Source organism: Psammomys obesus, unplaced genomic scaffold (genome assembly GCF_907164565.1).
Source record: "Psammomys obesus unplaced genomic scaffold, mPsaObe1.curated_primary_1811, whole genome shotgun sequence".
Lineage (NCBI taxonomy): Eukaryota > Metazoa > Chordata > Mammalia > Rodentia > Muridae > Psammomys > Psammomys obesus.
This window is the reverse complement of record NW_026585504.1, coordinates 24,666,086-24,688,139: the sequence shown is the minus strand read 5'-3', so window position 1 is coordinate 24,688,139 and position 22,054 is coordinate 24,666,086. Positions and strand designations below refer to the sequence as shown.

The following is a 22,054-nucleotide window of genomic DNA, read 5'->3' as shown; positions in this document are numbered from 1 at the left end:
TGGAATACAGAAAAGCAAAGAAACATCCTTAGTCGTCAAGGAAATGCAAATCAAAATGACCCTGAAATTTCACCTTACACCTATAAGAATGGCTAAGATCAAAAATTCAAGTGACAACACATGCTGGAGAGGATGTGGAGAAAGGGGAACCCTCTTCTATTGCTGGTAGCAATGTAAACTTGTACAACCAATTTGGAAATCAATCTGGCACTTTCTCAGAAAACTAGGAATAGTGTTACTCCAAGTTCCAGCTATACCACTCCTAGGCATCCAAAATATGCTCAAATATACAATAAGGATATTTGCAACCAGTGTTCTTAAGCATGGAGCCATCTCCCAACTCTAGTGTCTAGAGTAAATTGTGTGACTATATAAAGGAAGCTTCTAAAGAAGTTTACGCTCCTTAAAATAAGAGAAACACATTTTTATTTTTATGGCCTTGAAGTATTCTATATGCATAACCCTGTGAAAAAAAATGGCTACCTATCTGGAGAATACAACACATAAAGCAACCAAGTGGCATGCATAAGGTTGTCTTAGGATTTCAGGCATTCTTATAAGCACTAGACATTGATCAATTCATGAAACCCTCAAACAACACCATAGTGTATGCACTGTCTTTGCTCTCATTTATAGATAAGGACCCAGGAAAAAGAACCTAAATAAGTGCCCAACACCACACAGATAACCTGTGTCTGAACAGAAACACACAGCTTCTCTGACTGCAGACATTGAGGAGGGTTGAATACTGATGAGAAATCAGCTCGAAAAGATACCAGGAAAAGGAATTGTTATCCAAAATTTCCTTAGAGGAGGCAGAGAAAATAGATAATTCTACCTCACTCTGTGTCGTTTCTGTGATTATCTCAGAAGACACCCCTGCCCCAAAAGGTTACTGAACCCTGCTTAGATCTTCATTGTTTGGCATGCATGTGTATGTATGGAACAGCTAACTTCAGATAAACTTCAAATTTCACAGACTCCTCCTTATGCAGAAACACAGTCTGTTTCTCACCTTTCTTTTAAAGATCTATTTTAATGTGACTATGTGTATGTGCAAGTGTGTGTGTGTGTGTGTGTGTGTGTGTGTGTGTGCGTGAGCTTTGAATGTGTGTATGTGCTACAAGTGTATGGCTTCCCACAGAGGCATGTGTGTCAGATTTCCTTGGGTGGGAGTTACACTTTGGGGCCGGAGTTACAGTTACAGTTGTAGGCTGCCCAATTTGTGAGCTGGGAACTGAACTTCTCTGGAAGAGCAGGAAGCCCACTTATCTGCTGAGTCATCTTTTCAGTGCTGCCATCTTAAAAACAAAACAAACAAAAAACAAAGAAGCAAAAACCCTCCAGTTGTATATTTGAAATACCCAGTACAGAAATCAGAGATGTCATGAAGATACCTGCTCTGCCAGATGCCTCTCAGTTGAGGAATGGATACAGAAATTGTGGTACATCCACACAATGGAATATTATTCAGCAATAAAAAACAAGGAAATCATGAAATTTGCAGGTAAATGGTGGGAACTGGAAAAGATCATCCTGAGTGAGGTATCCCAGAAGCAGAAAGACACACAGTAATATACTCACTCATAAGTGGATACTAGACATATAATATAGGATAAACATACTAAAATCTGTACACCTAAGGAAGCTAATCAAGAAGGAGGACTCTGGCTAAGATGCTCAGTCTCCATTCAGAAAGGCAAATAGAATGGACATCGGAGGATGGAGAAAACAGGGAACAGGACAGGAGCCTCCCACAGAGGGCCTCTGAAAGGCTCTACCCTGCAGGGTATCAAAGCAGATGCTGAGACTTGTAACCAAACTTTGGGCAGAGTTCAGGGAATCTTATGAATCTCCCACTTATGAAGGAAGTGGGAGATAGTAAGACCTGGAGAGGACAGGAGGTCCACAAGGAGAGCAACAGATCTAAAAAGTCTGGGCACAGGGGTCTTTTCTGAAACTGAGACTCCAGCCAAGGACCACTCATGGAGATGGCCCGGAACCCCTGCACAGAGGTTGCCCATGGCATTTCAGTGTCCAAGTGGGTTCATAGTAATGGGGACAGGGACTGTGTCTGACATGAACTGATTGACCTGCTCTTTGATCACCTCCCCCTGAGGGGGGAGCAGCCTTACCAGGCCACAGAGGAAGACAATGCAGCCACTCCTGATGAGACCTGATAGACTAGGATCAGAGGGAAGAGGAGGAGGACTACCCTTATCAGTGGACCGGGGGAGGGGCACAGGTAGGGAAGAGGGAGGGTGGGTGGAATTAGGAGGGGAGGAGAGAGGGAGCTACAGGGGGGATACAAAGTGAATAAACTGTAATTAATAAAAGAAAAAGAAAAAAAAAAGATACCGGCTGTGCTATTTCTCTAAGGTGACTAACTCCTTTCTCCCCATAGCACCTCATGGCTTGTGAGATGCTATCTGCAGCTTTCTCTGTTTTCCTCTGGATGCTGTGCTCCAGTGTGCAAAAGTCCCCTGATTTCCTCAATGGTACATGGTTGTAACTGGTCTGGTTCATGCCCCCCCGGAGTGAGCTCACTGCTATAATTTTGCCAATAAGCTTATATTGCTTTTTGGCAGCTTTAACTTCTTTCGCTCCTCTTAGCTCTCCTGTTAACCCAGAAAGATACCCACTGAGTGTTACCTGAGTATTCTCCTCCTGTTCCTCACAGACTTTGCTTCAGAAACTGGCTCACTGCAAAACTAGCAAGTTCACTTAGAGAGAACGCAGGTCCCGTGTGACAGGGACCTTGTGTGAAAGCAAATGACTTGAGATTTGGGTTCAGTGCTCTCCATTTGTGTCTGACTTTGGGAGGCAAGAGACTCTATGTTCAGCCTCCATCTGGATAACATGGTATGAAAATAACTGCCCGAGCTGTGAAAATAGAATGAGAGAATGCCGGTGAAGAACACAGAGGCTCCCCTGCCTGCTTGCATCTGCCTTTGAGCTGCAAGTCCTGTCTGCGTCTACAGGAAAACAGACTAGAGTGACTGGTCTCATTCCACGACCATGCATTTACAGTTAAAAATACACAAACTCTTCTTGCTGTTTATCACATTCTCTAGTCTCACGTTCTCACACTTTTTTATTTTGGTCTCAGAAGATGCCTTTTCTTATTTCAGTGTAAAAAAGTACAAGAACTCAGGAACGAAATCTCAAGCCCTCTTCCCACCACTCTCACCAACTTGCTTGCGTCTCTGTGTTTATCGCTCTTTGAGGAACTGCAGATAATACTGGACATATTTTTGTTCTCTTCCACCACGAAAATTTAACTCCTAAGGGGTAAAGGCTTTCCCTGTTTTGCTCCCTATTGCATTTTCAACCCCAGTATATGGAGCCTATTTTTCAATAGTCACCTATCAGGATGATCAATTAATAAATGTACAACGGGTGGTAAATACTCAATCAGCAAAATCTGTGACTGAAATGGTTTTTTATCTAGATTTAATTATCAAGTGGAGCAGACAATGACCATTCAATACAACATATTTAGTAGCAACATACTTAGCGCGCACACACACACACACACACACACACACACACACACACACACACCACAGTGAGCACAGAAAGAGGAGGCAGGTGTTCATTAATGCAAATACTCTTTAGTCAACTTTTGGTTCTGTTACTTTCTGAACAGTTTTAAATTTATACTGACCTTATTTATCGCTGAGACTAAATACATCAATACTTAATAAACATTAATCTCAGTGACACATACAGAAAATTCTTAAAGAAGTGGAGATAAAAGAGCAGCCCGATCTGCTCTTTGATCACCTCCCCCTGAGGGGGGAGCAGCCTTACCAGGCCACAGAAGATGACAATGCAGCCACTCCTGATGTGATCTGATAGACTAGGATCAGAAGGAAAGAGAGGAGGACCTCCCCTATCAGTGGACTTGGGGAGGGGCATGCGTGAAGAAGGGGGAGGGAGGGTGGGACTGGGAGGAGAGAAGGGAGGGGCTCATGGGGGGATACAACGTGAATAAAGTGTAATTAATAAAAGTAAAAGAGCGGCCCGAGAGTGGAAGAAGTGTATAGGATGAAGGACACGATGTGGCAGTACAGTCTACACGTGGTTGATAGTAGAGCTGGCACCGTGTTTCATCACCCCACACCTGGTCAACAATGGTTTGGGCTTATATCACACGAGTTAGGCAACTGTACCATGGCATTTCTTGCTAATTAAAAAGAAAATCACACATATGTGATTCTTGCTTTTTGACAAGATCTTGTAAATATATTCACTGCACGAAACCAACTACTTTTCCTGAACTATAAGAAAATTAAGTAAACATAGTTTTCCCTGAGGAAACATGCTCTGTACAAATACTTTCTAAGTAAAAGTAGATCGGAGAGGGCTCTGACAGCTACTTGTGAGTTTTCACTTCATGAGGCGTGTACCTTTTAAACAAAGAAGGGATTCTAGCTATGGACAGAGCAGTTACCATCTATAATGATGCACATGGCAAAGAACGTTCTGCTGTAAAGGTGGCATGGTAGTTGAGAGTCAGTGATTTTTGGTATGAAATGTTCTCAGTTTTCATTGTTGAAAAAATAAAACAGACTGGCTCAATAGAGAGATTTTCTTAAAAAAAAGATTTCTTTTTTATAAAACATCTCAATTTTTTTGTGCTGGAGAGTTGGCTCAGAGGTTAAGAGCTGAAGAATGAATGAAATGGTATACCTAAACTCTATGTTGGGAAAAACAAAACAAAACAACAACAAAAACCCAAAACCTCACCCTTACCTGCAGTCTGTGGACCAAGCAGTATATGTAAACTGTTTCTTAGTTTGGCCTTTGAGTCTCCTCTGTTGTCTAGTAACATTCGCTTCACCAGTTTCTAGCTCACTGTACTTTCCTAAATTCATCTTTTTATTTTTCACTTCTGTGATTTTCTGTACATCCTTTTTTTCTGTGGAGATTTTCTTCTTTCTACCCCTCCCTGACAAACTATTCTGCAAAAGTCAGTGTGAGTATCAACCTCTCATTTCTTCCTATTCTTTGCTTTATGTCATCATTAACCCTCAGCACATGGTCTTAATGTACTTAATGTATTACATGTCTAGGCCTTCTTTTTCACCTCGGTATTTCCTTACACAGGTCCCTGTACAAAGTAGATGCCAAATGTCTGTGGAGCTCAACGGACACCCATGAGGGAAAGGTTGTTATTCACATCTTCCTTTCGGCTCTGAGGGACAGTCTGGTCCTGTCCACAGCTGATTGTCATTTATCTTGTCATTTTGCACTTGGCAGCCTCTGCCAAGAGAAGGAAAGTGGTGTGCATCTGGACTCCAGATTTCATAAGCAATGTAGGCCTCATTCCAAGGGAGAAGCAGAGGAGGAACTTTGCTACAGGGGCTAAGAAAGCAAAGAGCTTTCACCAATGAAACTCACTTTGTTTACATGCTTTAGAGGATTAATATTTGAAAACACATTGGAGGAGGGTATCAAATTCTACAGGCAAAAATCCATTCAACCAATACTCTAAAAATTGCCCATTGGCTTCTTCTTTCACCCATCAACTGCACAGCTTGGAAATATATTTAAAAGATTAATCTTGTGTTAAAGCACTAAAACATTTTCCAGTGTCTACCAAGTGGCCAGTTCTTATGTTATTCATGCTCTCAGCCTGTCACTGTGACCAGCTTTTTCCACTACTCAATGAAGTCTGCTATCATTTCCATTTGCTACTGCCTGATAGGCCTGAGGACTTGAAGCTATAAAAATAAACCCTGACTTGTCAGGAAATATTAATGGAGGATATGTGGCTGCTCCTTTTCCAGCATTTAAAAGCTTAAGCTGTGATAATAAAAATGTTGACTTTTACTTCCTGAAATGACACAGAGAAGTACTTAAAGGCAATGAAAGCAAAATCCAAATAAGTTGCAAAACCAGGGCAGAGTTAAAGGAAAAAAAAAAAGAATATCAGAAGCATCTAAAATAATAATTTAAAAAAAACACTGAAGGTGTTTCTATTTGATCCAGACAATGGCTATGAAATTATGCTATTGTAGATGCAACCCCTCCAAAGGATCCAGAAACACACTCTTTGAAGGAATGTGGGAGAAATAGTTTTCTTTATATACTCGTCTATTTTCAAGCACCTAGCAGGGATAGATAAAGAAGAATGGATTCTTGGATCAAACGCAACAGTGGAACAAATCCTTATCAGCTGTCACAGTGGTGAAACCAAGCACTTAGAGTTGAATTCTTGACAAGACAGGCCTGTGCTTCAAGAGAAGGGGAAACTCCAGTACTCTGTGATTGATATCACAGGAAAAAGTAAAGCTCCCCGGCAGGTTGATTAAGTAAGTAAGTAAGTAAGTAAGTAAGTAACATCTCCACTTCCAGTGAACTGCTGTAAGACTAGTTTTAAACTCCCAGACAGTTCTTACATATGAGGGAGCTCCAGGTTTAGAAGGAGTAAAGGACGTCATTTAGTGTAAGACTCAGAGTTCTTAAGAGAGGTGGCAGATAATTCAGCCAAGTGACCACTTTCTGAAAGGGTTAGGGATCTGATAAATGTGGCTGACACAGAAAAGAAGGTTCAGGGAAATGTGCCTGTCTAGTGTGCTTGAGGAAGTCCGGGTTCTAACAGCAGGTAAAGATCATGTGAGTTAGAGTTTGCCTTTGACCCACATAATCATATGTAATAATCTATAGACCTTATGTAATCATGTGTAATAGTATGTACAACATATGTAATCATACGTAATAATCTGTAGAACATATGCAACCATATGTAATGATCTGTAGAACAAGGTAGAGTAAATCAGAGACCTTCCCACCCTAACAAATGCTTCCACTTGTTCTGTATTATTGTGTATAATTAGAACTTTTATTTTAAATCACGCAGTTGTTTTTTTTTTTTTTTTTTTTTTTTAGCATTTGTTTTGCTTCTTACCTGAGAGGTAACATCCCCCTTTGAAACTGAATTTTCATCTTTTGGTAACCTCTAAACATTTTTCTGCTCACACATTCTCTGGAGACCCAAATCAATGTTCTCTAGAGAAATGAGCTTGCAACTTAGCCTCAAGTGCAAGCTGAATTCTGTGCTCCTTATTTCAAAGCTTCATTGCTTATGTAATCTCATCATGAATACCAGGGTAGGAATTTATGCTGTCTTGGGACTTTAGACATCATGAAGGAGGGCGAGCTATCTCTTGTTTGTAGTGAACAGAGGGCAAACCTGGTTCTCTCAGCCTTAACTTCAGAGGACGATGGCTCAAGCCCGCTGTACCTTGTCCCACTAGCGCTTTAAAAGATCAACATCTCCCCTTTTCCTCCTTTTCAGTTTGGCTCAAACGATCTGTGCTGCTAACAAGTCAAGCATTCCTCATAAACTACAATATTATTTCAACCAAGATGGAAGGGACTGAGTTTGCCCCTGAGCAAATCCTTCAGAAAGTGAGAGATATAAATATTAATTACATTGATTTAATCATTGTGTAATATATGTATATACAAACTCCCGAAACCATGACCCACAAATTCAGTTAATTCAAATAATAGTATTTCTTTTTAAATAATTATTTCTGTAAGATTTTAGTATAGACTGAAGCCCATGGGAATATTACCTGGTAAAAACAATTCTCCTTGGAGTCTTGCTCTGGACTGTTGGGAAAAGCATCTTTTCTTCAGCCAGTTAGCTTCAAATTCACTGTAATGCTCATTGGGCCACGTGATATAAACCTTGTAACACAGAAAGTAATTATCATCTATTTGTACATTGCATAGCTATATACTTACTTCCGTATTATGCAATTGTTTTTTAAAAATTTTATTTATATATTTATTTATTACAATTTATTCACTTTTTATCCCTGCTGTAGCCTCCTCTCTTGTCTCCTCCCAGTCCTGCCCACCCTCCTTCTTCTCCCCTTGTGTTCTTTCCCCTATTTCCATGATAGGGGAGGACCTCCTCCCCTTCTTTTCTTTTTTTTTAGTAATTTATTTTTTTATTAATTGCAGTTTATTCATTTTGTATCTCAGCTGTAGCCCCCTTCCTCATTCCCTCCATATCCTACCAACTCTCCCTCATCTCCTCCCATGCTCCTCTCCAAGTCCACTAATTGGGGAGGTCCTCTTCCCCTTCTATCTGACCCTAGCCAATCAGGTCTCATTAGGAATGGCTGCATTGTCTTCCTCTGTGGCCTGGTAAGGCTGCCCATACTCCTTCAGGAGGAGGTGATCTAAGAGCCCTCCACTGAGTTCATGTCAGAGACAGCTCCTGTTCCCTCTACTAGGGAACCCACTTGGACACTGAGCTGCCATGTGATACATCTGAGCAGGAGTTCTAGGTTATCTTCGTGCATGGTCCCTGGTTGGACTATCAGTCTCAGAAAAGACCTCTGTGCCCAGAGTTTTGGTTCTGTTGCTCTCCTTGTGGAGCTCCTGTCCCCTCCAGGTCTTTCTATCTTCCCCTTCTTTCACAAGATTCCCTGAACTCTGCCCAAAGTTTGGCTATGAGTCTCAGCATCTGCTTTGATACCCTGCTGGGTAGAGTCTTTCAGAAGCCCTCTGTGGTAGGCTCCTGTTCTGTTCCCTGTTTTTACCTTCTTCCAATGTCCACCCTCTTCCCTTTCTGAATGAGGATTGATCATCTTGCCTTCTTTTTGCTCTGCTTAGGGTCCTTCTTCTTGCTTAGCTTCTTTAGCTGTACAGATTTTAGTATGTTTATCCTATGTTATGTGTCTAATATCCACTTATACCTGAGTATATACCATATGTGTCTTTCTGCTTCTGGGATACCTCCCACAGGATAATTTTTTCTAGTTCCCACCATTTGCCTTCAAATTTCAGAGCCTACTTTATTGGGTCTCATCAAAGCTGGCTGCATCATCTTCCTCAGGGGGAGGAGATCAAAGATCAAGCCACTGAGACAGCCACTGTACCCCTTACTAGGAAAGCCACATAATCAATGAATTCAATTAAACCTTACTCTCCCTTTTCCCTGCAGGTCAAAAGTCTACTTCTGATGCCTAAGGCTAATGAGATAATATGTTAGAAATATATTTTTAGTAACATGAAAATTTTGCTTTGCATGTTCTAAATATGTATCCCTCAAAATTCCTATAAGAAGGCGTGACTACTAATAGTGAGGACTGAGAACAGAGAACTGAAGCTGAGAGGACAGGAGAATGGGGAACGTTTGGGCTTTCTGATTACATTTGTTCTTTCGGAGAGAATATGTAAATAAGAAAGAAAGAAATGTATTTGATCCCACATGTGGTTGATTTTGAGAGTGATGCTTTTAGAATGTGAATTCTCACAAACCTACTCCCTAGTTTGGATAAATAATACTAATTGATAGAATTTCTGAATGAGTGCCCTGTGCCAGGCAATATGATAAACATTTCCAGCCAGATTATCTCATTGAATCCTGAAATTTCTCTGAACAACTTCTGCACTTTTCCAGTTGGATAGAAGAGTAAACTGAGTACCAGATGCACTATTTATCTGATATAAATAGTATGATTGTGTTTCAAGGCTGCTTTTACATTAGAAGAAAAAAAGGGAAATTTGCATATTTTATTAAAATGATAGTAACAAAAGGCAACAAAATTATGTACTCTGAAGAGAAACCAGATTATATCAGCAAACTATGTTTATATATTTATATGTGTATATATATATGTAACAATACTAAAAAAAAAAAAAGAGGCCACCAGTATGAGAGGAAGTGAGGGGGATATGGAAGGTATTGGAAGAAGGAAAGGGAAGGAGACAGGTGATATGATTAAATTTCAGTTAAAATACAAACTGCACCTAGTAGGAAAAACAGCAGTGATAACAACAGCAGGTCCTTCCACTGATTATGCCTACTCTATACCAAATGCTGTACAAACATGTCCCTGGAGAGGGTTTGTTCTATATATGAGCTAAAGAAGAGTTATTTACATCATTACAGACTAACCCCTTGATTTAACTCAAAAGAGAAGGGAAAGACCATTTAGAGGTAATTACCTTTTCCCGGTTAAATGCCAAGTCTTTGATTCTAATGTTCACGTCGAGAGCTTCCAGGAGAAGTTTCCGAGCTTTTGCAGAATGCAGGTAGCAGTCTGAGCACTGGCAGTTGTCTCTCAGCCATACTGCGGGGTAGAGGGATTCTGCCCCGTCATGCCAGACGATCTGCATCACATGAGCCCCATCCACTGCTTCTGCCTTTAAGATGGCACAGTGCATGTTTCTGGTCTTTGGCGATAAATTCTACCAGCTACCTGCTAGGACAAGTCAGTGTTAAAAGTAATAAGCCCAGCCTCTACAATAATGCAAGTGGACTCTGGCCTCTGTTATCCACTCAGGAGTGTGAGCATGAGGTTCGACCAGAGCTGGGACCTTTGTTCTGATTAGAGTATTTCACATGTTGCAAACAGAAACAGAGTGACTAGCTGTAAGATACAAATGCCACATAGAATCCAAATGAAAAGAATTCCTTGTTCTCTTAACAGAAAGTTTACTTGGTAAAATGAGAACCAGTGACATGCACTAGGCCTCAAGTGTGTTTGCATGCTTGAGAACTCACACCTATGGTTTTTTTTCCTGTTTATTTATTTGTTTTTTAAAATTTATTACAATTTATTCACTTTGTATCCCAGCTGTAGCTCCCTCTACACTTTTCTTAAGCACTAATGACAGGAGAGAATTATTATGCAAACTATTCATTAAAATTACAATTTATTTAAACTTGGCGATTTAGCACGTGAGTCTGAAGAGAGCTGTAGCAAGTCTAAAAACAGCTCTGCTTGTAGAACAGATAGCACACTTAGTGTTATAGATGAGAAGTGGTGAAGGTTGCAGATGGGGGAGGGTTTCCATGTGCTGAGTTTGAAAGAACGATGGTGAGTCCACTCAGCAACTTTGAGATAGCACAAGTAGACTGGTAAGTAATATATAACACATGGACATAGAAAGAAAAAGAAAACCTAAAGAGATGACTCAGTGGTTAATAGTGTAACTGCTCTTGCAGAGGACCTTGATTCATTGCCTGGAATCCATGTCCAGTATTTCATACCAACCTGTAACTTCAGCTCCTGGGACTCCAACAGCTCTGGCCTGCTTGGGAACCCGCCTTCACCTATACATATCCACACACAGGCATGTCCACATACACATCATTAAAAATGAAATAAACTCTTTTACAAAAGAGAAATAGCACAATTTAAAAAAAAATTATGTCAGGAATCACTAAATACAAAAGGACTGCTAGATTGTTAAGTTTGTAAGGCAATATAACTTTTCTTTTGTAGTCTTAATATTTATTTATTTATTAAAATTTATTCACTTTGTATCCCAGCTGTAGCCCCCTCCTCCATTCCCTCCCAATCCCACCCATCCTCCCTCTTCTCCTCCCATGCCCCTCCCTTAGTCCACTAATAGAGAGGTCCTCCTCCCCTTCCATCTGACCCTAGCCTATCAGGTTTCATCAGGACTAGCTTCATTGTCTTACTCTGTGGCTTAGTAAGGCTGTTTCCCCCTTAGGTAAAGGTGATCAAAGAGCCAGACACTGAGTTCATATCAGAGACAGCTCCTGCTCTCCTTACTGTGGAACCCACTTGGACACTGAGCTGCCATGGGCTACATCTGTGCAGGGGTTCTAGGTTATTTCCATGCATGGTTCTTGGTTGGAGTAACAGTCTCAGAAAAGACCCCTGTGCCCGGATTTTTGGGTTCTGTTGCTCTCCTTGTGGAGCTCCTGTCCCCTTCAGGTCTTTCTTTCTTCCCCTTCTTTCACAAGATTCCCTGCACTCTGGCCAAAGTTTGGCTATGAGTCTCAGCAACTGCTTTGATACTCTGCTGGGCACAGTCTTTCAGAGACATTCTTAACTTTAAAACCCCATTTAAAATATAACAACTATTCTTAGCTCACGGCATGCATAAAAGTTGTCTTTGAAACATTTCTGGCCAAGAGCAGTGGTGTGTCTGTCCTTTATTAATTCGTTCATTCTTTCTTTACCACAATGATATATAATGCTGAAAGCAGTGATCTTTTACTTCCTTGAGTATTGAGCAAAACTTAGTACTGAAATATAAGAATATCTTTTCTTGTACACACAGTATTGAAGATGCGAAGATCACCATAAAGTTCTACATCACAAGGGAATTTGAGAGGATTACAAAGCAAACAAAATAAACTGGGTGTTAAATGGTCTCATTTTTTAAGAGAAAAAATCTTAATTTTAATTTGCTCTAGAAGGATCCGTGACTGATCCTTTACACACCGCTTTACACATCTCGATTCTATCTTATTTTTCTTCATCACTAATATAACATTGATTTTTCAGTATAAATACAAGACATAGTTGTCTGTCCAGCTTCCTCTATAGCTAAGATTAGTGTGTGTTATAAAAGTCTAGCTAGTGAAATATTTTGGCCGTTTCCACACAAGGAGCATTTGTTAAAAGGAGAAAGTAAGATTTCAGGATACAAAACAACCATATGAATATTCATATTATAAGAGCACAATCCTAGTCACAGTATCATTATTAAAGACTTGGGATTAATTTCACCAAGGAGATGAAACCTATACACTGAAATGGTGAAATTATTTGAAAACAATTATAAGAAGTAGAAAGAAATAATATGTACTTATGAATGAGGAGAATTAATATTATTAAAATGCCCATGGTACCAGAATGATCTACAGATTCAGTGAAATTTATGTAATAATGTCCATAACATGATTCAGAGCAATAGAAGAGTCAAGCCTGAAATTTGTATGGCAACACAACAGTTTCTAAATAGCCAAAGCAACCAGCCGGGAAAGAGATACAAAACTGGAGGCATTGTACCACACAGTCTCAAAATATACTGTGAAGCCACAGTGACTAAAGGGACACCATACTGACATGAAAATTCACAGTCCAGGGAGACCAGAAGTAAACTCATGTACCTATGGTCAAAATATCTTTGGCAGAAGAAAAGTGAAGAAAAGATGGCCTCTTCAATAGTGCTGGGGGTACTGGCTATCCATATTTGGAAGAATGAAATTGGACTTTTCTCTGAAAAGCAGCAAACCAAGTAATCCAATTAAAAAATGGGGAACAGAGCTAAACAGAGAGTTCTCGACAGAGGAATATCGAATGGCAGAGAAACACTTAAAGAAATGCTCATCCTCATTAGCCATCAGGGAAATGAAAATCAAAACGACCCTGAGATATCACCTTACACCCATCAGAATGGCCAAGATGAAAAACTCAAGGGACAACACATGCTGGAGAGGTTGTGGAGAAAGGGGAACCCTCCTCCACTGCTGGTGGGAATGTAAACTGGTACAACCACTCTGGAAATCTATCTGGCGCTTTCTAAGACAATTAGGAATAGTGCTTCCTCAAGACCCAGTTATACCACTGCTAGGTATATACCCAAAGTTTGCTCAAGTACACAAAAGGGATATTTGCTCAACCATGTTTATAGCAGCTTTATTTGTAATAGCCAGAACCTGGAAACAACCCAGATGTCCATCAACAGAGGAATGGGTACAGAAATTGTGGTATTTTTACACAATGGAATACTACTCAGCAATCAAAAAGGAGGAAATCATGTAATTTGCAGGCAAATGGTGGGATCTAGAAAAGATCATCCTTAGTGAAATATCCCAGAAGGAGAAAGACAAACACGGTATATACTCACTTATATAGACCTATAAGATATGATAAACATAATGAAATCTATACACCTAAAAAAGATAATCAAGAGAGTGGACATGGGGTAAGATGATCAATCCTCGTTTAGAAAGACAGATGGGATGCGTATTGAACATATGGCAGGAGTCTACTGAGCACATTTGAAAGACTCTAACTAGCAGTGTTTTCAAAGCAAAGACTCATGACCCAAACCTTTGGCAGAGTACAGGGAATCATAAGAAAGAAGGGGAGTTAGTCTGATGAAGAAAGGATAGGAGCTCCACAAGGACCAAATATATCTGGGCACGGGGTCTTTTCTGAGACTGACATGCAACCAAGGACCATGTATGAATATAATCTAGAACCTCTGCTCAGATGTAGCCTGTGGTAGCTCAGTAACCAATTGGTTTCCCATAGTGAGGTGAACAAGGACTATTTCTAACAGGAACTCAATGACTGGCTCTTTGGCCTCCCCACCCCCCAAGGGAGGAGCAGTCCTGTTAGGCCACAGAGGAGAGCTTTGCAGCCAGTCCTGAAGATACCTGATAAAACAGGATCAGAGGAATGGGGAGGAGGTCCCCCCATTAGTGGACTTGGCAAGGGTCACGGTGGAGATGAGGGAGGGAGGGACTGGGAGGGAATGAAGGATCAGGACACAGCTGGGATACAGAGTTAATAAAATGTAACTGATAAGAAAAAAATAAAATTAAAAAAAAAGAAATTGGACTCTTCTTCCAGAACATAGAAAAATGTCACCTCAAAACGATAAACGACTGAAGCCAGGAGAACCAGGGGATAATTATTTTCTACTTGTTATAAAAAAATAGACTGAAACATAAGATTCAATACTGAAAAGCTACTAGAAAGGCAGATAATATTTTCAAACCAGACCTCAAATAAGGATCTCCCAACCAAAAAGTGTAAAAAGAAAAGCACACAGTTCACCAAGAAGAAGCAAGCTCTCTTAAAAATAAAAGAGGACCTGGACAGATATTTCTCAAAAGAAGATGCAAAAGTGGCCAGCATGTCTGTGAAAAAAATGGGCAATTATTTTCAGAGAATACGAACCCAAACCACCATGAAACATCTCCTTGTCCTGTTATGATAACTATTACTGATTGTCTTTCAGTGTTGGCTAAGATAAGGAAAATGAAGAACACTTAGTGATATAAATTAGTACAGCTCAAAATAGTGTAGAATCTGCTTTTCAAAAATATAAGAATTTAGGTTGGCACAGTGGTGCATGCCTGTAATCCCTGCACTTAGAGAGGCAGAGGCAGGCAGATACTCTGTGAGTTTGAGGCCAGGACAGCCAAGGCTACACAGAGAAACTCTGTCACAAAAACAAAACAGAACAACACACACACATACACAAAAGAAAAATATAAGAATTTACCTGCTTATGATTCAGCTATCCCACTGAGAGGTATATATTCAAATGAAATGAATCAGTGTGCTGAACAGACCTTCACATTTTCACCTTCTCTGGAGCATCAGCCACAATAGTTAAAATACTGACTCAAGTGAAATGCCCACAGATGGATGAATGCTTAAGGAAAACGTGAGATGTACTCACAGGCTTATTATGTACCCATGCAAAAGGACACTTTGCCACTTTTGGTAATGTGGATGAAATATAAAGGGCATGGTGCTAAAATGAGGTAAGCCACACATACCAGACACATGCACTACTTAATCTCACTAATTTATGGATTATAAATATATTGCATACTTATTACACACTTACAAGCTAAGAGGAGGATGCAGTCTTGGAAGTGAGGAAATAGGAGCTACTATCAAAGACATAAAATTTTAGTTAAACAGGATGAGTGAATTCTAGATATCCACTATAGCAGAATGAGTATGCATAAAACTACTAGGTGCTGGAAATTTCATAAGAGAATAGATTTGAAGTGTTCTCAGCACACACACACACACACACACACACACACACAGAGAGAGAGAGAGAGAGAGACAGACAGACAGACAGACAGAGATACATAGATAGAATTATGGGAAGTAATGAATGATTATTAATTTGATTGTGGGAATTATTTGAAAATTTATACATATGTTTAAATATTCCATTTACTGCTTTAAATAGACATTTTGTCAATTACAACTCAGTAAAACTCAGAAAGATCAAATAAAGAGAATACGTTTTAACAGTTCTGGCAGCGAGTTTCCAATAGTAGTTGAGAGCAGTACATAAGCAGCAGAATTGCCACTACAGCCCACAGATAGTTTGGGTTTAGTGAATGTGTCACTAAGAGCTTTGAGCCTCGTATACAATCACTGTTGCTTAATTTAACCAATCTGCTGCATCACTGCATCCAGCAGTAGAAAATATAAGCGTGTCCAACATATGTTCATTCCAGGATAACTGTGACCTCAGTCCAGTGCTTTTATAGATATTGTCTATAGATAGTCTTCTCTCTGTGATAAAGACCATGAACAAAAGGAACTTGAAGAGGAAAGGATTTGTTTCATCTTATTTTCCATCATGAAGGGAAGTCAGGACAAGAACTCACGTCAGGAACTTGAAGGTAGGAAGTGAATCAGAGGCAAGGGAGGGGCATTGCTTCGTGGCTTGTTCTCCATGGCTTGCTCAGCTTGCTTTTTGTAAAGATAACCCAGGACTTCTTGCCTAGGTAGGCTCAGCCTTCCCACATCAATCAGTAATCAAGAAAATGCCCCACTGACTCCCCCTCAGGCCTTTTCTCAATTGAAGTTCCATCTTCCTAGGTAACTCTAGCTTGTGTCAAGTTGGTGAACAACTAAGCAGCAAATTGTCATGCCATGTCACAATGTCAAAGGTTGGGCACTCTTGCATGAGAGTAGGATCTACCTTTTTAAAACAAACAAACAAAAAAAATGTTTTCATTTTGTTTTATCATCCAGGTTTCCTGTGTGTTGGCCTGTGCTCTAAGCTCAGTTCATCTCTATTATGTGTTCATTAACGTACTTGTTTAAAAAGATTTATTTTTATTAACATGTATGTACGTATGCCATGGGGGCCAGGATGGACCATGAGATCCCTTGGAGCTGGAGCTACAGGTATTTGTGGGTTGTCTGATGTCCTGGGATGGAACTCCTGTCCTAGGAAGGAGCAGTAGGTACTCTTATGCACCCAGCCATGTCTGGAGCTTCTGTTTAAAATGTTCTGGTTGAGAGGTCAGTTATTGAAACATCGTTACTCCATGGATACTCATATAGGACAGATGTATCCATCACGATGAATGTGGTTTCTGTACTTAAAAGATGCCACTGGGCCCTGCTGTCAACTTCTGAAAGAACTGAGACAATCCATCAGTGAAGTGATCAGAGCTGCAGACATGTCACCCAAAACACAGCAAACTCATTCTAGTGTATTTTGAGATTTTCATTTGTCTCTTTTCAAATTATTTTTTTTCCTTCTCCTCTACTTAGAGCATTTGGACCGAAGAGGTGGAAGTGTGTTTCCAGTCATTAAAGAAACCTGAGTTGCCCAGGACCCATCTAGTTAGATAGTACATGACCTGGCGAGAGAAAAGCTGCAGACAACAGTGCTGTGCAGAATGCAGGGTACCAAGAGGGTGCATGGGAGAACCACTAAGACTTAAGTTTAGTAAAATGAAACCATTTGAATGTCTATTTCTATTTTTCATAGTCTCTTTTTTAGCTTCTTGATGATTGTAAGTGATAATTCAAACAAAAGAATGGTGAAATAACCAACTGGTTCCCTACTTTAACTTTTCTTGGCCAACGGCACATTTTTGCAGGGGTAAATAGAAAAATTTTAAAAGAAAAAGGCCTACAGGATCATAAACACTAAAAAGAAAACTTCCCGAAAAGTCACAGGCTTGTCACACACACGTTGGGTTTGTTGACCCGTGTCTTAACTCACTCAGCTCACAACTGAACTTAGTAAGGCATTGTGGGAATTTACTTTGTGACACATTATTATGTTTTCCTGAAGAAAAGAAAAAAAAAAAAACAAAACAGTAGACATTCCACTTGTAAAATTAAAATATTTATTTTATACTCATTATTATTTTGTTTTTCTTTAAATAATTATTAGTTTATGAAAGATTGTTTTGGGTGTGGTGGGAAAGAGCAGTTCTGCCTGACCTGTTAAACAGCCCTTGCATCTTGCCAGCCTCTTATCTGATGGAGTTGTCTTTTTACTCCACAGCATTAGCCTGTGTATGCGCCCTTCTTAATTATCTGCCGAGGTTTCCGTCTTCAGAGCGAGGGACTTTTCCTGGGAATTCTGTTTGGCACAACTGAATTGTTTTTGATGTGATCCTACTTTAGGAATGGGTGTGAGTTTTGTCATTTTTCTGTTTCTTAATTTTATATGGTGAGATGTATCATTAATTTCTCTTGCTCTTTTTGAAAAGAAAAGAAGAGAAAAAGAGTTGTGAAGCTTAGTTTGTGTACTGATCTGTTTGTGTACTGATCTTAAAAACAAAATCAAGGCTAGAATTGGAACTCTTAGAGCCAGGAAGAGACAAGCTGGGATGTTCCTGATTTTGGTGCCCTTGTCAGATATAGAGCCAGATGGAAACATGGTGGCTAAGAGATTGTCTTTGTGATTTATTCACACCTACTCTGTTAGTGGGAGGCATTACCTCACACCTATGTTCATTAGCCTGGGTAAAAAAAAATATTCAAATAAAAGATAATACAGAAAAAATAACTAATTTGAATAATAGGCTTTAGAGATGATTAACAAGATGATGAAAGAACTTCATAGAAACTGTACACAAAATTAGAACTGTAACAATGTAGACCACTAAGCCCCCAAAATATTTTAGTATCCTCCCAGGAGAACATCATGGGTACATCAGATGTTGATGCCTGTGGATTTTCATCTGCTCATCCTCAGGGTAGTTTTGACATACTATTGCATCATGGAAAATTTATGTTCATATCATCTTCCAGGTAATAGTTTCAATTTATTAGCAGGAGACTATTGAAACAGCAGCTCATTCTTGAGGTCTTTGGTTAATTAACCTCACTGTCTGATACTTTATTTTTGGAGAAAAAAGAAGGTTTCTTAAAAACGTCATAATATTGATACTTAAAAAACATAATCTGCTTCAAACTTTATAATAAACTTCAAACTTTAAACCATATACTTTTTATTTGGACACATTGTTGTTGACTGAGTTGTGTTCATGGTGCCTAAATAATAGTAAAGCCTAATGACATTGGAATAGTACTCATTCTAGTTCATGATATCTGCTACCTATAGACTTATAACTGAAGGGGTTCAAAATTGTTAAATTTTATTTTTAGTTTTGGCTTGATTGATTAAGTGATTGAGGCATATAAGCTTTCCTGACTGTATTCTCACACAAGTAATTTCATGCTGAAGAAGTTCACCGATCTGCCTGCTATCTTGTTAAAAGTACCAGATTTCATTCAAAAACCTCCTTTATACTTTGTACAAAAGATACGTGAACTTCACCACAGTGAGAGCCTCTTGTTTACTGATGTATTGAGAGTACAAAAAACATTCTATATTCTTTGAACCACATGATACACTGATTATGAAAAATCCCATGTTTTTAATCAAACCTAGTCAAATTACATATGGTATCTTTTCTTGAGATGCATCCTGGCAACAAAATAAGGCTGTTCAGGCTGGCCTTAATTGACCAGTGTTTCAGAGAAGTGTGCTACTTTCGACTCTTTTGGTTCAACAAAGGGCCAAGGAATAATATGCATCGCCTTCTTTTTGGCTGGGTTGTGGATTATTCAGAGAACGTTTCAAAAAATCTCATTAGAACTTTCCTTCCATCACAGACAATCAGCTTTGTAGACAGAGCTGTCTCTGTCCCTTCTACAGACATCCTGGATCAGTTTGGGGATTGCAAAGTAATTTGACAGTCAGACTAAGCCAAACATAATTGGAAAAGACTAGCTGCCAAGAGGCAATCAGATCCACTACATTCCAGAAATCAAGCCTAGTCCAGATGCCTGATGGTATATCCTACTGCAGCCCAGGGCTGGGAGCGGCATGTGCCTGGAGTTTCATGTAGCTGCTTTCTTCCCCGTCTACACAGAGCTTAATCCGGGGGCCATTCACATAAGAGAGTTCAGTTCAGTCATCCCTGTTATCACATTTTTTCAGGGCACCAAACTATATAAAACAAAGAGGAAAAAAAAAAAAAACACAGCTTTCTTTGGTCTTGGATATCTTTTTGGAGCAGAGACCTTGCTCTAGACACCTCCCAGGACTCCAGTGTCCATTTTGTTTGGTGTGTTCTCCTTGGAAGCCACTATGTTCCTTGGGGCTGTGCTTTGGCCCTGCCCCTATACACAGCTAAGGTTGGCAAAAGCTGAAGTGTAGTGTGATATAAAGGTGTAGCCATTTTGTTATTTTTGTTGTTTGGACATTTAACAACAACAATAACAGCAACACTAAAGCAAAATAAAGAACTTTCATGGTCCACAGGGGAAGCAGTTAGTGAGAGAAAGTACTATAATAGGTTTCCCAAAAGCATACCCCTTCTCCCACCCCCTCCCCTCAATCCCCCAACCTCCAACAGCGCAAGCAAAGCTTTGGCCATAGGTTCCAAATCAAAAGAGGGGGAAAAGCATTTCTCACCTGTCTTGTTTCCTGTGCCTGAGCCAGCTGCTCCAACAGGAAGAAGCAGACCAGAGCTTTTCTTTTTCACCTGTTCACAGTGACAGCTCTTCTATTGCAAAACTCACTTGGAGAAGAAGGCCTATGCACTTTGCAGGGAGGAGCTGTCAGCGGCTCTCACCTGAGCACAGGAGCAGGCAGTGGCGTCTACTTAGTCATTGAATATTCCAACAGAAATGTCTTTAGAGAGATCTTGATTAGTTAGTTAGGGTGTACTCAGAAGGCTGGGGTTGGCTTCCCTTTGCTAGATACTCTCTCTTTTCTCCAGTTTTTGTCTGGAGTAAACAGAAGCTGCCAGAGAGCCTGGGGCTCTTCTGAAGACACTTGGTTGCCCAGTGATTTGACTCACAACACACAGCCCTTAGGGCAACAAAAGCAAAAGGCCAGGGTGGGCTGTATGCCAGGGATCCAGAGCTTGGCTGACAAGCTTTTTACTTGCGGGAGGGCCCAGTACACGGAGGATTTGTTGGGTAGTTCCCAAGACCCAGTTCTTTACAGTGTAGCCATTATGTTAAAATAGAGTCTTCAGGTGGCAATTGAAATCTAGAAAGTGATCAGGAGTCTGTTGTCCTCCTCCCACCAACACCACCCTTCCCAAGAAGACACAGCACATCCAATCCTGCAACATGCTGCTTCTTGCCTCAAGGACGCAGGGCTGGGAGACAAAAGTGAACAAAAGCCTTAACCAAGGAGAGATGTTATCTGCCCAGCTCTGAGAGACCTCCAGAACTGCAATGTCCCCCGCAAACTCCCTAGGGATGCTTTGTCAGCTGACTTCATAGTAAAATATCAACTGTGTCCCTGTTTTACCTCTTCCATTTTACTTCCTTCAAATCTACAAGCTTTTTTACTGACACCCAGTGTCCAGGAAAATAATAGCAGGTTTGGTTTTCACACAGAGAAGGAGGGTGTAGACAAGGGGTGCAATACTAAATGCTGTCAGCATTGAAAACCCACAACACTTACAGAGTTATAGAGATGCCAGAAATAATCCATTCATTATACCTTCATAACTCATGGAACAGATGAAACAGGCAGAACTGACTTTTCCTTCATCGCTTGCGTTGAAGTAACTTGTTATTGGGATAGATTAGGTAAATTCAGCTTCAGCTGAAAAAAAAAAAAAAAGGTTGTTAACGCAAAAAGAGGCCATGAATTAAAAAATAAAGAGCAAGAGGAGGTATATAGGAAGGATTAGGGAAAGGGAGAAATGACATGATTATATTAATCTCAAGGCATAAATAATTTATAAAATATGATAACAGTAAAATACTAATATATGAAAAACTTATTGAAAAACAATAAGTTACATGGCCATGGTTTCTAATGGTATGAGTAAACAGAAGAAAAAACAAATCTATAGAGTAAAGTTAAAAAAAAATAAGTAAAGAATTAATTCCCACAGGCAGATAGGCAGATAAGCAAAGCAAGCAGGCACATGAAACATCAGTTTGACCTGGAGGGGTTATGCCAAATGAACACAGAGCACTAATATCTTTTAGACTTAATGATTCCATATAGTTGGCTATATACCCAGTAGTGGTGTGTCTGAGTCATGTTGCAGCTTTTTATTTAAAATTAAATATAAATAATATAAAATTAAAAATAAATATCCTGTATTCCATAGTAGTTGCTTTAATTAATTAATTTATTTATTTATTATTTATTCATTCCCTAAAAGCACGCAACAGACCTCTTTTACCTACCTCCTCTCAAACACTTATTTTTAAAACTTCTGGAAAACCCCCCCTAAGAGCAAAAAGTGACATATCATAGTGGC

The 22,054-nt window shown here is 39.8% G+C and overlaps 1 protein-coding gene across 1 annotated transcript in view; it reads right to left on the bottom strand.

Moving 5' to 3' along the window:
* The window catches only part of Bbox1 (gamma-butyrobetaine hydroxylase 1), a 50,928-nt gene extending 40,642 nt beyond the window's left edge, over window positions 1-10,286 (bottom strand). The window contains exons 1-2 of the mRNA XM_055599206.1: window positions 9,979-10,286; window positions 7,590-7,704 (exon numbers count right to left, since the gene is read on the bottom strand). Coding sequence (XP_055455181.1) covers window positions 7,590-7,704; window positions 9,979-10,197 — 334 coding nt within the window. The 5' untranslated portion in view covers window positions 10,198-10,286. The remainder of the gene's footprint in view (window positions 1-7,589; window positions 7,705-9,978) is intronic.
* Window positions 10,287-22,054: the final 11,768 nt, after the last annotated feature.